Source organism: Haliotis cracherodii, unplaced genomic scaffold, assembly GCF_022045235.1.
Source record: "Haliotis cracherodii isolate W230 unplaced genomic scaffold, xgHalCrac1.p SCAF_7, whole genome shotgun sequence".
NCBI lineage: Eukaryota > Metazoa > Mollusca > Gastropoda > Lepetellida > Haliotidae > Haliotis > Haliotis cracherodii.
In genome coordinates this window covers 17,962,887-17,979,442 of record NW_027266330.1, presented here as the reverse complement: position 1 = coordinate 17,979,442, position 16,556 = coordinate 17,962,887, and the positions used below count along the sequence as shown (strand labels likewise).

Genomic DNA, 16,556 nt, shown 5'->3' with positions numbered 1-16,556 from the left:
GGCTTCATGTGTGCCACACCTAACTTGATCACCTGTCAGTCAGTATGAGTTGATGTGTTGGCTGCCACGGCTGAACTGACTGGAACCATCGTACACATAGACTCGTGGTTTGTTTGCTCTCCTGCCCATAGGTTCAAGACACAAGCAGTCTGACATATTTTGTAGTCAATGTCATATCCATGTGTCAGTGGTATTGTTATTACAATGGAATCATGTCTGTACATTTGCTATTTACATTGAAATAAAATATGCTGGAAAAACATAACATTGTTTGAGACTGTTTTTGTATGTTCTCGGGTAGCAGAATAATGACTTTGCTACCTGATTTTCAGTGGTCCATTCGTATATCTTTTACAGTTATTTTGCCCTTTACGCCAAATGGAATCTGTCGGTGAATACTGGTAATAAAGACTGGTTATTCTCTTACATTGATGTTAACAAGCTCTGCTCAGTACCACAAAGAAGTCATCATTCTATCATTTTGGACATAAAAAGAACATGGAATGTTTTGAGGTTGCAGTCTCTATTACTGCATGTTGAAGCTTGTACAGGGTAGCCACAGCGAGCTTTCAGTTCCCTGACAGATTTCCATGGTTGCTGTATTTTAATACACAAACACAATAGATTAGATGATTAATGACCTCCGTCCTCCCATTCCACCCATTTGAACTGAAACTGAACACTAGAACGTTTTTCCCAAAGTAAAAAGTCAGGAGAGACTAAGATAATGATCACTTTATGCAAAGACAAATACACGGTCGATCAACAAAATCCAGTTTTATCTGACAAAGGGCAACTTTTCCTGACTTCTTTTCTGAATATCAATTCACTCCCTTACTTATTCCTGAGTATAAATTTTCCCTGACTAAAAGTAACATTTTCTTACTCTAAACAGGAACACCCCCCCACCCCCCCCACCCCCCACCCCCACCCCCACCCCCCACCCTCCGACTTGCGATTATAGGGATCTAAACACAAACCTTAAACCCTTTTCATTATTAATTGGTAATGACGAGGTAGAAGCACACACTTCCAAACCCTTGAAAAATTGGTCTTCAGCAACCCATGCTTGTCTCCCCTTGCGAAGATCCGGGTTAGAATGGGTCTTCAGCAACTCATGCTTGTCGTAAGAGGCGACGGATCAGGTGATCAGGATGTGACTTGGTTGATGAATGTCATCGTAGCCCAATTTGGCAATCACTGGATTGTCTGGTCCAGAGTATTTACAGACTGGGATATTTGCTGAGTGTGGCCTTAAACAACAAACTTCCAAACATAGTTAATTTTTAGGATGGCGTCAGAGCTTTGCGCAATAGGCGAGCACGTGCTACCCTCCTGAAGGCACATGTTGTTGGTGAGGATGAAATTACATTTGACCCTTGAATACTTCTAATTTTCTTTCCAGCAATTTCAGAATGTAAAAGTTTTCAGAAGGCTTACAGAAGAGACTTGGTCATGATAATCATGTGTGAGTGAGTATGGTTTTATGCTGTTTTAGCAATATTCCAGCAATGTCAAGGCAAGGTACGCTAGAAATGGGCTTTACACATTTTACCCATGTGGAGAATCAAACCCGGCTCTTCGTCGTGATAAGCCAACGCTTTAACCAATTTCTCAGTAAAGTACAGATTCAAGTACTAGTTGGGTTGAGTTGCATCCGGGATTTGAACTCGCACTGCTAGGGTGAGGCACCTAATTTGCCAGCACACAAAGTCAGCGATCTAACCCACTCAGCCTCTGAGGCTTCCACAAAAAATGAAAGTCCGACAACTGGTAGTCTAGATCACGTACTTAGTGTACACCTCTGACAAGTGTAAATTGGGACAGCTCCCATGGCTGAAAGCTATTAACACACAATACCATCTAGAAATTGGTCAAAATTTGTAAAAATTATTTGGGATAATACTTTCTTAGTAAAGTATAGATTCCAGGACGTTTTTGGGTTGAGTCCAAAACTTGTCTCCCCCTGGGAAGATCCGGGTTAGAATTGGTCTTCAGCAACCCATGCTTGTCTCCCCCTGTGAAGATACGTGTTAGAATTGGTCTTCAGCAACCCATGCTTGTCTCCCCCTGTGAAGATACGGTTAGAATTGGTCTTCAGCAACCCATGCTTGTCTCCCCCTGTGAAGATCCGGGTTAGAATTGGTCTTCAGCAACCCATGCTTGTCTCCCCCTGTGAAGATACGGTTAGAATTGGTCTTCAGCAACCCATGCTTGTCTCCCCGTGTGAAGATACGGTTAGAATTGGTCTTCAGCAACCCATGCTTGTCTCCCACTCTGAAGAACTGGGTTAGAATTGGTCTTCAGCTACCCATGCTTATCGCAAGAGGGGACTAAAGAGATGTTGGTCAAAGTCGCTGATTTGGTTTTTACATGTCATCATATCTCAATTGCGAACGTCGATGCACATCAATCACTGGATTGTTTGGTCCAGACTTGATTATTTACAGATTGCTGTTATACAGATGTCAATCACTGGATTGTTTGGTCCAGACTTGATTATTTACAGACTGCTGTTATACAGATGTCAATCACTGGATTATTTGGTCTAGACTTGATTATTTACAGACTGCTGTTATACAAATGTCAATCACTGGATTGTTTGGTCCAGACTTGATTATTTACAGACTGCTGTTAAACAGATGTCAATCACTGGATTGTTTGGTCCAGACTTGACTATTTACTGACTGCTGTCATACAGGTGGAATATTGGTGAGTGGCGTTAAACAACAAACATGGAAACTTAATGTAGAAGTTTAATGGTGTGAAATTAAAACCCGTTAAAATCACAAAACTGAAAGTTTTTTATTCAGGAGATTTAGAGTTCAAGTAGCAAAATTGTAATCATATTTGTGTATTTAAAACATTTACGGTACATTATTACATCTTGAAAAGTAAAATCTGTCTTTAAAACATCTGTGATTTTGTATGCACTAGCATTTTTTTTGGCTCAAATATCACCTAGTTACCAGTGTGGCATAGCTATTGCAACAACAGAAATATCTATAAACACTATACAACGGTAGATTCAAACATTTTGTCTGAAGTCTTGATACATGATCGAAATTTTTATTTTTTATTTTGTAAATACATTTTTACAACACATTTCATCACTTTGGCATAATTTCAGCAACTACAGCAATACATTTATTAAATAAATATAAGTGTCTGTACACTCACTTCTGTGTCACATCACATTTCATCCAAAGTGGTTACTGGGGCATAATTTCAGCAACTACAGCTATAATTTCATCCAAACAGTATTCATATGTGGACTCAAAACAATTATAACAATCTCAGCAGAAGAAATCTTTTTTTGAAAGAATTTTTACATTTTGTCTGTGTACTCACTCCTGTTTCACATCACATTTCAGAAAGTTGTTGCTGTGACATAATTTCAGCAACTACAGAAATAATTCCATCATAACAATAGTCATGTGGGGATTTAAAACACTATTTTTATAGTATAGAATCAATATTTAAAGCAGAAGAAGTCTTGTTTTGTACACTCAACTCGGTGTTACTGTGACAGAATTTCAGAAACTAAAGCAATAACTTCATCATAACAATATTACTGTGAGTATCTAAAATTAATTTCCAACTCCAGGAGAAACCAGGAAAGTAGTGAAACCAGACATGTGAAGAACCGAACAAACCGAACACTTCTATGTCCGCTTCACTCACTTTCCCCGCCTGTCATTTAAACAGTTGATAGAAATCTCTCAGTTACACGGACAACTTAACATAACCAGTTTATTTCCTATCTCAGCGCTTGGTAGACGAGGACCCTCTTGGTGTCTGTCATGTCGACGTCCTCCCCGCTGATCAGTCTCATCGCCGCAGTGTAGTGAGGTGACGAACACCCAGCAGTTAACAGGGGGACAGGAGGTTCCCGGAACACCTCATCATACTTGCCAAGAACAATCTCCCTGTCCAAGTCAATGAAGGCCAGTCTCCCCCTCCCCACATCCAGCACCACGCCATAGTGGAGGGTGGCCTGTGAGCCGGGAGTGGTTGACATGGTGTTCTGGTGACACTCGCCCGGCGCCCCCTCCCGCCACACCCTGGTACAGAGACTCCTCCCGTGTCTATCACATCTCTCTACACGGACACACCAGGACCGACGCTGTAGAGAAAAACAGTGCTCACTTTCCACCCGTCCTGCCTCGCACATCCCTATCTCCAGGATAAACAACCTCACTCCCTCCACCACCCGCACCCTGGTCTTTGTCTCCCAGTATGTTGGTGTGGTGGGGAGGGGGGTGAGGGTGGAGGGGGGTGGAGGCAGGGGGATGGGGGAGCTACAGGTCCCCAAGTACTTCTGTAGCCTGTTCTGCCCCTCATCCCGTGTGTCGGGCGGCCAGTTGACCAGCTCACCGTCTTTAGTTACGTGGCACCAGTCTGTGTTGGCCCGAGCCGCGTCCAGGTGAAGTTTAGGACCTGGAAATAAACATTGTATTTGTTGTGTAGCAAGTTTATTTCACTGTTTGTTACAAACTGAGACATAGAAAGAGATTGACTGAAAATATCGGCTGATTGTTTGCTTGTCACCAAACAGCGCGCTGAATGTTCGTCTGTGTTTTTCATCAGTACAGAATATCTCCCACAATTGCGCTATATTAGCGAGCTAATTACAATGTAAAACTATTACTACGAGAATTCAAAATGCCTTTCATTAAGAAACAAATAGAATAATTCACAAACAAAGGCAGTATAAAAGAATTGTTGATACACTTTTGATTTACCCCTAATAAATAATCGAGTCTGGACCAGACACTCCAGTGATTGATATCATGAGCATCGCTCCACGGAAATGGGATCGATGACATGCATCAACCAAGTCAGCGAGCCTGACCACCCAATCCCGTTAGTCGCCTCTTACGACAAGCATATAGTCGCCTCTTACGGCATTCATGGGTTGCTGAAGACCTATTCTACCCCGGATCTTCACATGTCTAGATTAAAGTAGAAAGGTCCTCGCCTGGAGTGGGGTGTATCTTTCAGTACACCAACAACAGATTTAATGGCTGAGACATCTCGATAGGTTTTAGTGTCAATATTACACATTCAGTGTAGGAACGCGAAACACCAGTTTCACCACACGACCGTTCGAGGCTGGACTGGTGCCAAGTAATAGTGTTATAAGCTAAACATGCATCTCCAAAACCTGAGAAACATATTACAAAGTCAACCTTTAAATTTATGGTTATAGCTTTAACACGATGGAGAAAGAAAGCCGCCATGTCGGCACAAACAAGCAGGAAATCAAGAGGGCGATGACAGTTGCAGGGTATTTCGGGATAGGTCCGTTGTTGTTGTTGTCGCCAATTAATCAATAGACACTTTTAATCAGTCAGTAGGCTCATGGTCTGATATTGTTCTTATTCAACTAAAATGGTCCATGATGACATGTGACAAAGAAAGGTCAGGCCCGAACGCTTTCAAATGATACCGCCACCTTTAGGAAAGGGAAGCGCTGTTTTGCAGTCTATCTGGTCGAATCTCGTTCTTAGTTACCCACTAAGTGACGAGCCTGGCGGGTCTGATCTTGTCGTGTATTGATGGACTGAGAGCACGTAAACCTAATGTGAGTTAAAGCTGGTGTTGCGTTTCTTTATTATGCGAGTAGGGGCGGTCGGGTGACAATTCGGAGTAAGCGTCGATCGACCAATCACTCCTGAGATAACCCGATGCTGGCAAGACGAGCTGCAAAGTCATGGCTTAACTGACCATGACGACAAGGAACGACAATACGTTTAGGTAACTGTAGTGACGATCTAACGCAGTTACGACAACAGTGATGAATCGAGAGACAGATTTGATTCAACACTAGCTCAGAAAATAAAAACTTTTAACATATACATGTAATACTTATAAACATTAATCTAGCTGTGGAATACGAAATCCCGAGAGCCTCCACTGACTCACTTACTCACTCCTGGACATACTTACATGAGATAGGTGCAGGCCTGCATTCCAGTCCAACAATATGTACAGTGCTTCCAAAATCTGAAAGATAAATGTTAAATATATTTATACCTTGTTTATATATTTTCTGTTTTCATAAGGTCAAAGTTTGCATTAGCAGCTAAAAAAAAGTAACCGATAAGCATATCTTTAACTTGTTACGCAAGCCTAGCAGTTTAATGTTTATATTAATCATGTATTCACGATTGCTGCAATCCGAGGTTTAATATCTGGCGTATATTTACCCCTTGAACAGTTACATGAATCTCCACGACTGTCGCCGTTACGCTCGCCTTACTGTACTGTGTTAAATTAGGCCCTGCTTGAAACAGTATGATACTGTATGATACTGTATGATACTGCATACTGTCCTGGCTATTCAAAAATTAGCGATTGGATAGCCAACTGGTTTTAACATTACTCACTGACAGAGAACAACTGGTGCGAAGTCCATTCCTAATCATGGCATGTAACGATAATACTATCAAAACACATCAACGTGACATACACGTAAATATATATTTCAAACTCTCATATGAAATAAGTATTCAAGGTATATTTTGGTTTTCTACACTCCTAGAATGTACAGCTATATAAATCTACAAACCTTTTTCCAAGGAGTCATTCTTTGCCGTCAGATACGCGAGTTGCTGCTCGTCTCCTGCCATCACCTAGAAGATAAAGAAGACGACGTCAAGACGTTCAGAGCCAGTGTGAGACTTCACAAAGTGTCATAACATTCACGTTTGTACGCCATCAAACACCAACCGCCCTGGCCTTGTCCTGAATCACCTGATTCTGATTCTGTATTGAATCAGGCCAATGAAGGACTGGCCGTAAGACACCGGTGATCCAAATATAAGCAATGAAGAATGGAGGGTGTTGTCCCCAAATACATAAACAATAGGATCCATGGGTCCATTGATGCAATGGTAATATGTTTTAGTTTGTTCGTTATGAGCACAAAACTAAATCTTCATTTGGAAAAATGCCTCATTTATTCAATAATATTATTTTATCTTTTCAACATCTCATTTACATAATGTTATAGCTTATTTCAATATAGTTCCTTTGGACTTCAGAATCTAAATTTGTCATTTTCTCCTTTTCAAACCATAGGCAGTAATAACTACGTTAATAAGTTATTGCCATGATTGGTAAACAAGACAATTAACGCGAAGATTTAAAAGCCAAAAATGAATTTATTTTTTTCTATTTCCGACTTTACCTTCTCACATAAAAGCAAATCGACAAAAGCCTTCCACATAAATAAGAAATCTCTGCCAAAACCAGAATCGAGTGTACAATTCCGACCATTTCATAAGCATGTGTCCATGTTCCCTTTCGTCCCCATTTATACCTTCAATGTGAGTGTAGTTAAATCTCTGTCCTTTAGGGAGCCCAGCTGGTACCTCCTCAACTGATGCATCAGACCTGTAGACCTGCAGTGACTGTGACACCCATCTGTAGATTACACAACATAGAACTTGTTATTGACAGTACGTGGTGATAGATATATAGGACGTATATGCTTTTGGCAAATTTACTCTCTGTTTCCATTTTAAGAATATGTAAAAACTGGTTAATCACATTCAATTTAAGCCAAATGTAACTAACTAGAAGATAACTTGGTTTTAGTTATAATACATATCAAGTAAGATATGAAACTTATTCAATGCTTTGGCAATGAACAGTTCATACCTTTCACAGTGTATTGACCTTCCCCTTTCACTCCAGGCAGTTTTGATGTTGGGTCGGGGAACTGTAATTAGGTAGGCGACATTGAAACAAATACAAGGGTTGTTATTATGTTGGTTGGTTTGTTATCACAAAAGACGCTTCTAGCACACCGTACACATTTTCATATCTGTACATTCTCTGGTCTTTGTGTCACGCGTTTCCACTTGGAATCGTGTAGTTTTAATTTAATGACAAAATTTAACACAAACTCTATGCTGTTACCAATGATAATGAGTGAGTAAATATGGCCTTATTTCCCTTTGAGCAGTTTTTCAGGTATATAACAGCATGTCAGGTTGATGAGGAGCGTGCTCGAGCTGATGCAGGTGTTAGACGTTTACCTGTTTGGTGAAACTCACGAAAACAGGTAATGCGCTGACAAACCAAGAAACTGATTATGAATGAAGTGACATCCGTACATTATGTACATTACCTTTAGATTACACTGATGATTGACTGTGATACCAACCCTTGTTACTTTTCTAACATTACCCATGAGATGAGATGACTTTGTGTCACCGTAACCCACCATGACGGGCACCATGATATAGTCGACACACTGCATCGTAAAACAACAACCTAACCGGACAATACAAGTGAGCATGTGTATAAACCAATTGAAGCGCCTTAAAAGACGATAACTGTTACCTTTCGCTTTGAGTCTTTCGCGAATATTGTCCTTTGCCTGTGTTTAATTCTTCTTGGCAAGTTGCCTTCATCTTGGTCTTCTCGGTGGAAACTGCTAACACTGTCCACTCCTGGTAGCTCCACCTTAAACAGGGATAGGACATCCGGGTACCTCATCAAGTAGTCAACAGCGTTCTGCCACTCAACTGGAGGATATAAGATATTATACAATTAACTTGTGTGAATATCTCAATCGTAAATTTCGTTATATTATCAGATACTCGTTTTCTCTAAGTTATGCCCATGTTAGAGAAACACTTAAGATCGGAGGCATTTTGTGAAAAACCACTTTAATATACCCACCGCCAAAAGACGCGAATACCATATTGTTAGTTAATATATGAAGACTTACTTATTATTCAAGCGATATTTGATTGGTTCGATGCACAGACGAACATACTGCTATGTTGTGTGAACCGACGCTCGTGAACGCATCGCATGTGACGGTAAAGATCCGAGATGCATGTAAAGTTTGGATATCACATGCAGCATATTGTGTTAGAATAAAGTCACGCTGCGGTAACACTTGACTGATTGTTGGTTTTGTCATCAATTGGTACTCACTGGGAAATCTCATCTTAACGTACATACATCTCTATAGGTTTTTATGGTTCGCGTCCCTTTTGGCGGCGAGTAGATATAAGCATAAATCAGTTTACACTTGCCGTGTGTCCAACAATCAGTTTGTAGTTTGTCGAGTTGTCTCGTTTTGTGATCTCTGTTCTGAAACCAAAGGAACTGGCAGTAGCAGTGGAAGTAGCATTGGAGTCACCACCCTCATAGTTTCGATCAGGTTATAGTATTAATGTTTTTAACATTTCTCTGTTTGAGTTATTGTTAAGCTTGTATATGATTTGAAGCAATACGAAATATTAGCAGTTTGAATTAACGACCAAAAGATATTCATAGTTGTTTCGATATTTCTGTACAAATCTTCAAGAGTGTATGACTATGTGAATGGTTACCGATTTTAAACTGTCCAATTCTTCATTTAGAGATTCAATCTCTTGCATACCTGAAGAGGAAACAAATGCATTACTGTAGTGCATACAACCGTGGATATCTTTTCACGTGACTGACTGAATATGTCATGTTTCCTATGCTGTAGGGGGCACGGGTGGCCCAGTCGTCTAAGCCGCCGCGATTCGCTGTGCAGAGTTGCGTCCCTTGGGCACGCCAGAAACCTATGATTGTGGGTTCGAATCCCGATTCGCCCCAATTATGTTTCTAGGTTTGTCAGCACCATACCCGTGCTCGTGGGTTTCACCGAAGTGGTAAACGTCTGAGACCTGCATGACTTCGGGCTTTCCTCCCACATTAAGCTGACACGCCGTGATATAACTGGAATACTGTTAAAAGCGGCGTCAAACCCAACTCACTCACTCACTCACTCACTCCTATGCTGTAAGTAACACTTAACAACATATATGGAAATATTTAACACAACATTTGAGAAATAGAAGGTTTATTGCAATTGTTTATAAATGGTAATTCAATTAGCTGATATGGGAGTGTGATATAGATACTTACGACTCTCTGCCACGCCAACATCTGTGTCCTGGAGTCCCAATGCCTCGCCAACATCTGTGTCCTGGAGTTTTTCAGTGTGGATATTCCCCAGGGGCTCCTGAAATTAGTTTCGATTCTAAGAGTATTTGTTTAGCATGGTCAGTATCGAAATGTACCTATATGTAAACTCTGTGTGTGTAATGAATCGTTTCTTCATGATCAAGATCATGTGTGCATCGAATCACGTTAGACGATTGGGAAGGCCGGATGCAATTCCCAAATGTTACCCAATATATGACCCTAGTCGTAACACGGTGGTACTGGTGTTTGATCTTCCTTGCTAAATTAATGCAACTGACAAGGAGATCACTGTTAAACCAAGCTGAAGACCATGCACTTTTAGCGGACAATCAAGAAGCACACTGAGATAATATCCAAACCATATTGCAGTCTTTTGACAAAACACATCATGGCACATACCGTTGAAGAAGACACATTTCTTTTATTCTGACGTGTTACATAGATCGTCTCAGGACCTTAAACAACAATAAATACGTGACTGTTCATATTCCACCTTCCCTGTGGAAGAAATCTTTTAATAATCCGTAATTCATTTGAAAGAAGGTAATTCTCTAGTTTAGAAACACAAAAGAAGACAGTGAATGACAGATCATTTCCTTGAAAGAACTGATATTCCGTAGCCTACTTGTGATATTAAATTAGAACGTCGCAGTGTCATCATTTTAATGCCTTGAATAGAACCTTAAAAACGAATACCTTGTTAGATACGAACATAATTTAAACAGTTCCTTTGGATAATAGATATTGGCTATTTGTTCATCCTAGTAAATTAGTCACTATGCTGAAAGTAGGGAAATCACAGTCATGACAGGTACGTACGCCCCTCTGCATCTGCGCCATCTGTGTTCTGTAGCTCCAGTTCAGCATCGGCCATCGTCTCCTGGCTCCAGAACTTCCCTTCTCCTTCTGTGGTGGCTGGAATTAAAACGACAAATTGTATTGTGAAAATGGAACTTACACAGGAAGAAAAGTTGTGATTTCGAAACAAAATACAAGGTATATGAGCATTGGATATATCATATATAGAAACTTACTCGATTTGTATATAGCAACAAAAGTTTAGTAACGTCTACATCACCTCAAACATCTGTACATAGAACTGGAATATTGAGTCTAACAGTAAAATCGGTACTGCAAACGTTTCTGTCATCAACTATTTATAGAGATGGGTTTATTCCAGTAAGCATAAGAGGGGAAACCGCGTTAGGAAAATGATGATAATGTCTACTTACCTGTCTCAAGGTAAGCCAGTTTAACGCCTTGGTAGATGAGATTGGTTCTGTCCTTTACCATAATCTGGGGCAAAGAAACAAACCATCATAAAAGTGACGGATTAATTAATAATATATTTGTACAAATCGTGTGTTATTTAAACATAATGTATGCTTCATGAGTGTTTAACGTTAATTATGGTTTGCTATTTGTATTCTAATGTAGACTTAGATTCTTACCGATCGTAAAAGAGGAAAAAACCTCTTTTCTACTTTTTCTTGCCATGCAACCAGCTCTGCTTCTGGTACAACCGGGTGTTGTTTACCAAAGAAAACTGCTGGAAATAGTTAATAAAATAATAAATATATGTAACGTTAACAAAAACCACAAATAATAAAGCAATTGCCTATAACAATACTTTGCAAATTGTCAGTTATTCAAATGTATTGTCAATAATTTTAGCGATGGCAATGGTTGATGTTAATCTTATCAATTTTACGGTTAATGGTTTATATTGTTTGTAGCTACACAACCCTACACTATACATAGAAATGTATAAATGGCAATGCAGACAGCCATCAGAAAAATCAAATTTATATAAATTCGACAACCAAATAGATCAAAGTAGACTAAAAGGCTCTAAAATAGACGTGTAAGAGCTGCATATTATATTGGCTTTAAACTCAATGCAATCTAATTCATTATTTTTGTGTCCAGAACACGATAATAATTGGCACATGACGTTGCAAATTTGCAGCTCTTCAACTATATAATTGGCATGTGTTTATAAATCAGTGTCGGAGGCACGGGTGGCCCAGTCGTCTAAGGCTCGCGATGTGCTGTGCAGAGTTGCGTCCCTTGGGGACACCAGAAACCTATGATTATGGGTTCGAATCCCGTTTCGCCCCGATTATGTTTCTAGGTTTGTCAGCATTATTCCCGTGCTTGTAGGTTTAACCGAAGTGGTAAACGTCTCAGACCTGCATCACTTCGGGCTTTCCTCCCACTTTAAGCTGACACCCCATGATATAACTGGAATTTCGTTTAAAGCGGCGTTAAACCCAACTCACTCACTCACTTATAAATCACTTTCAAATAGTGATGATGCCAGATGTTCGCGAAAAGGTTGAGCGTATGCTACTCTCCCGGTGACAACCGTCACAAACACTTGCCTAGGTAAGTCAATTGTTCTCTCGAAAGAACGTGAACATATGTTACAAGTCGAAATAAGGACTTGCATCGGACATAATATTTGCCACTGATGCTTCATATTTGTAAATGTCCTCCATTTGTCTACCATAAAACGTTTTGGAAGCTTTCCTGAAGCCTTGAATATTGTAACCTTGATGAAACAAATTTTAAGCAAGAGTCGTATGATGCTCTTTGAAATATTTTAAGAACGATTGTACCTCAATAGTTATGAAATGTAGACACGAAAGGCTGGAGCTGCTGGAATATTGTCGACATAAAGGGAGAGTTGACTATTGGAAAGTCATCCCCCTAAAAACATAACAATACTCACATCCTGCACCAGTTAAAGGACTGTCCCTTGCATGTTGACGTGGCTTGTTCTCCAAACTGTCCTTATTTTGGCGAAACTGAAACTACCAAATGACAAGTGATCCGTAGAGGATATTAAATTGTTTGAACTTCATTCGTGACTTTAAGGTGATTGTAGTCAAATCTTGTTAAGTTGTACAATTTACAGTATTTACATGTATATACAAATGTGCCGAAACTATGTTGCAAAAGATAGCAGAGAGTTTTAGCTCCATTTACTGTTGTTGCAGAGTGGTCATAAAGCGACTTTAAAAAAAGAATTTTTTTCTTAACAACGTAATTACCCTCAAAAATATCTACTTACAGCAATATATGGTCTGAGCTTCTCCAACAGCAACACCAGCACGTCAAAGTCACCAAGGAGATATTTCATCCATTGTCTCCAATGATCTGAACAATTTCAATGAAGAATATTTATTATGTGATAAAATAACAGAAGATCGCCGTAATTACAACTCATCAACCCATCGCCAATCACTCCACATACCAAATTATTTACGTTTGTCATATACTGTTTAATTTCATAGTTATTTTGGTTATTGAAATAAAAAAATTACCATTGGTAAATACATCCATTAGTTTCTCGATTCTGTCAGTCTCCTGAAAAAACAAATCTGTGTTAAAGCAACCACCATATGTATATATATTTATATTTATGTCTAGGAGTTCAGTTCATAGGAACTTAAAAGTGAGAGAAAAATGCATCTAAGAAGTTTACAGTGCCATGTGCTACATACTAGTAATGACATGCCCCACTCATTAATGAGCAAATCGTTTACACGTACAGTATCAAATGCATTTGGTTGATGGAGGTTTATAGAGTACATTCCACTGTTATGTATTAACTTAAGAAGAACTTTAAAGACGTTTTATAGTTATGTTATACGTACATTTCCATAATGAAACTACAGTATACATTACCCTCTGTACAATCCACTTTCTGTACTTAAGTTGCTTGATGTCTGTTAGATCTGAAGTTAAAAGGAATGATCTTGCTTATTCAACACAATTCGTAAAATTTAAATATGTTACAATAATAAATAAAATGCGTGATTATCTGATGTATCACGCCAGGAATATATAGCATATGCATGTTTTGAGGGACACAGACAACAAGGACATTTTGATATACATGTACTTACAGCTTGCAAATTGCCAATGGTGACGTCTTGTTTCCGGTGCCACGCTGTTTGTTTCATCAACAATGTTCACGAATGAGGACAGATCCAGTTTGCTGAGGTCATTCACGGATACCACTGATGCATACGCTGACCTGAAAGTATGATCGATTAAGTCATTGACAGAAACAATTCTGAGATATTCCAATGGATAGTTTGTTGAGAGTATTTTGATTTAGCTCCTATGATATCTACAAACCTGAGTCTGTCCCTCTCTTCCCGTGACCTACACACCAGTAGAGTGTCCCCCCCTCTGCTCAGTCTCCTGGCCACCTCCAGCATCAGAGTCGTTGCCCCGCTACCTGGCACACACCGGACCTGGACATCCTTACTGTTGATGTTCTCCACCAGAATGATGCATTGTTCTTTGGTGAGAAATCTTATACAGTCATCATTTGCGTCACCATTATCTCTAAGCAGCGACTTTGTTTCAGCAACATCCGCCCACAACGCTGTTAGGACTCTGTCATATGTTCTTGTATTCATTAGCAATGAAATCTTTGGAACAAAATGAAACGAATCGTTTGCCAAACTTTCCAGGCGAGTGTTGAATGCGACACTATCCTTGAGAGTCGACGTATTAATCACTCCATGTATTGAGTTAACATCTTCATCCATGAATCTGATGAGTTTATCTCTCACTCCTCTTGCCACGGACGTATTGTACACCAACGCTTCCTCTGAGTCTTCATCGCCATCAACGAGTGACAGGACCATAGTTGGCTTTGTAGGAAAGGCTATGAACACATCACACACGGCATTACTTGGACGAGGTGATGTGGTAAAATCCAGAGCAACTGATAAAGTTTCTGATAAGAACATGAAAGATGGCTCAGTCTTTTGGTAGTTTGTATTGTCAACACCTTCATAATTTCTAGCAGCCAAACCTAAGACAAACGCATGGTTTTCTACAAGTCCCAAGAGACAGTCTTTCACGTTTGCCAACGTGATTTCAAGTTTCAAGGGTTTTATGGTTCGACCCTCTGAAAACAAATAGAAGTAATGACGGGAACATTTCACATTTTGTGTTTGAAATTATGCTCTGTGATGGTAGTAGAACTCAGGACCCTCTTTTGTGCATCTTTTTGACTGAATTTTACACAAGAATCTATGTACTGGCACAAAAGTACCTGTTACATGTACAAAAACATCTAAAGTAAACTTTTGCCATTAAAAAACCTCTCCAAGAATAAGTATTCATTGCTGCGTCTATTGAACAGTTGACTTGTTTCTGCATATGTTTGTCGCAGGTGTCATCGGTGAGGCAGGATACGCTCGACTTTTTGCGAACATTTGGCATCATCACTGTTTCATAAACACATGGTTATAAGACAGTTGAAATTGTACAATGCTATAGCTTTTTCTGAGATTCATTGTTTACCAATGGCTCTCGTGACTAATTGCGAAACATTTTATCATTACATTGGCAATAAATAAGTCAATATGTTTAAATTAAATTAAATTTTGTGTTATGTCCAGAACTATCAACAACCTCTTTACTCTTAGTAATTAACACCATTACTTTCAGGAACGAAGTATCTCCTGATCTCGAAGATGCTGTTTCCAATTTGCTTCAGGTCAGGTCGGAAGAAATCGTTTGTTGCCAAGGCAAAGCCGTGCTCCTCATCTTTTGAAATTTGTTTCTGGAACATGGAATGAAAACGTCAAACTTATCCTTAGTTTACCACAGTTGTCATTTCAAGGAATTCATTTTGAAGTTGGACACTCTATGATTTTAACCCTTGTGGTAGGATATGTTAAATGTACATTTTCTTCTGTTTTTTAGGAAATATTTACCAGAAAAGTGATAATCATTTAATGCTGTTAAAGACGGAGGCTAAACATACCAGTAGCTTCCACATTTTGACGAGGATATGTATTGGCCCTGGAAAAGTTAAAATATAACATAAGAGTACATCTAATACTCTGAGTGTAGAAAAGAACATACCATTTAGCGAGCTAGCAAGCAGCAATATTTCTGTTCATGTTAGACATAAAACAATTAATCTTTGCCATAATATATTTCAAAATCTGACACTAGGAGTTTAGAGTAAATGTGTGTTTTTAGTTTTGTAGAGCTTTTGATGAAAGATTTGAAACATAACATCTAAGATTCTGACTGAAAGATTCTCGACTGATTATTGATTGTAATCACAATTCATGAATTAGAATTTGCTAGGGATTACAACAGGATTCTGAAACTTCTGTTTTTAAAAAATTGAACAGCATGTTACCAATCTCATAACAAGAATAGAAAATATTACCAAGCAATGAATAATTCACTGGGATCTTAACCTCCTTCCTTGTCTGGTGTGTCAGCTACGTCTATTTCCCTCGTGTGAACGCATGGAACCATTCATGGGTTTCCATCCGGGTGACTGACTTGTTTGTGGGATCATATTTGTAAGCCAATGGTCCACGTGGATCGTAAAACACTACACCCTTCACGTGTTTTACTAGAATATGAATAATGAACTGTTTCCTTGTTTCTGACTTGTGATTTCTAAGTTCATCACTGCAACACGACTCTGTAACATTTGGTAGGCAGGGGATAAAACGAATGTCTACTGTATGTGCATCCGTCACTTTCTTTCCATCAAAGTCACACACAAGAACAATCTC

At 39.3% G+C, this 16,556-nt stretch overlaps 1 protein-coding gene and 2 long non-coding RNA genes across 3 annotated transcripts; all 3 read right to left on the bottom strand.

The window, feature by feature from the left end:
* Positions 1-3,656: 3,656 nt before the first annotated feature.
* LOC139448718 (uncharacterized) lies at positions 3,657-15,820 on the bottom strand. The gene is made up of 14 exons (XM_071230263.1): positions 15,782-15,820; positions 15,457-15,577; positions 14,134-14,917; positions 13,899-14,029; positions 13,678-13,727; positions 9,925-10,021; positions 9,360-9,409; positions 9,060-9,117; positions 8,356-8,540; positions 7,669-7,729; positions 7,328-7,431; positions 6,575-6,638; positions 5,953-6,009; positions 3,657-4,440 (listed from the first exon to the last, which is right to left on the bottom strand). The coding sequence occupies exons 1-14, from the start codon at positions 15,794-15,796 to the stop codon at positions 3,761-3,763; spliced, it is 2,457 nt and encodes an 818-aa protein (XP_071086364.1). The 5' UTR covers positions 15,797-15,820; the 3' UTR covers positions 3,657-3,760.
* LOC139447108 (uncharacterized) lies at positions 10,878-11,528 on the bottom strand. Its single transcript, XR_011652005.1, has 3 exons — positions 11,436-11,528; positions 11,217-11,280; positions 10,878-10,899 (listed from the first exon to the last, which is right to left on the bottom strand). It is a non-coding gene; the product is annotated as an uncharacterized lncRNA (long non-coding RNA).
* On the bottom strand, positions 12,725-13,357 carry LOC139447109 (uncharacterized). Its single transcript, XR_011652006.1, has 3 exons — positions 13,314-13,357; positions 13,061-13,146; positions 12,725-12,800 (listed from the first exon to the last, which is right to left on the bottom strand). It is a non-coding gene; the product is annotated as an uncharacterized lncRNA (long non-coding RNA).
* Positions 15,821-16,556: the final 736 nt, after the last annotated feature.

Excerpts from the sequence above, each read along its gene's own strand:
- LOC139448718 (XM_071230263.1), bottom strand. Across the intron at positions 8,541-9,059 it reads AACTGATTGTTGGACACACG|TTGAGTGGCAGAACGCTGTT; the intron begins GCAAGTGTAAAC and ends TATATCCTCCAG. Across the intron at positions 4,441-5,952 it reads CAGGCCTGCACCTATCTCAT|GTCCTAAACTTCACCTGGAC; the intron begins GTAAGTATGTCC and ends GTTTATTTCCAG.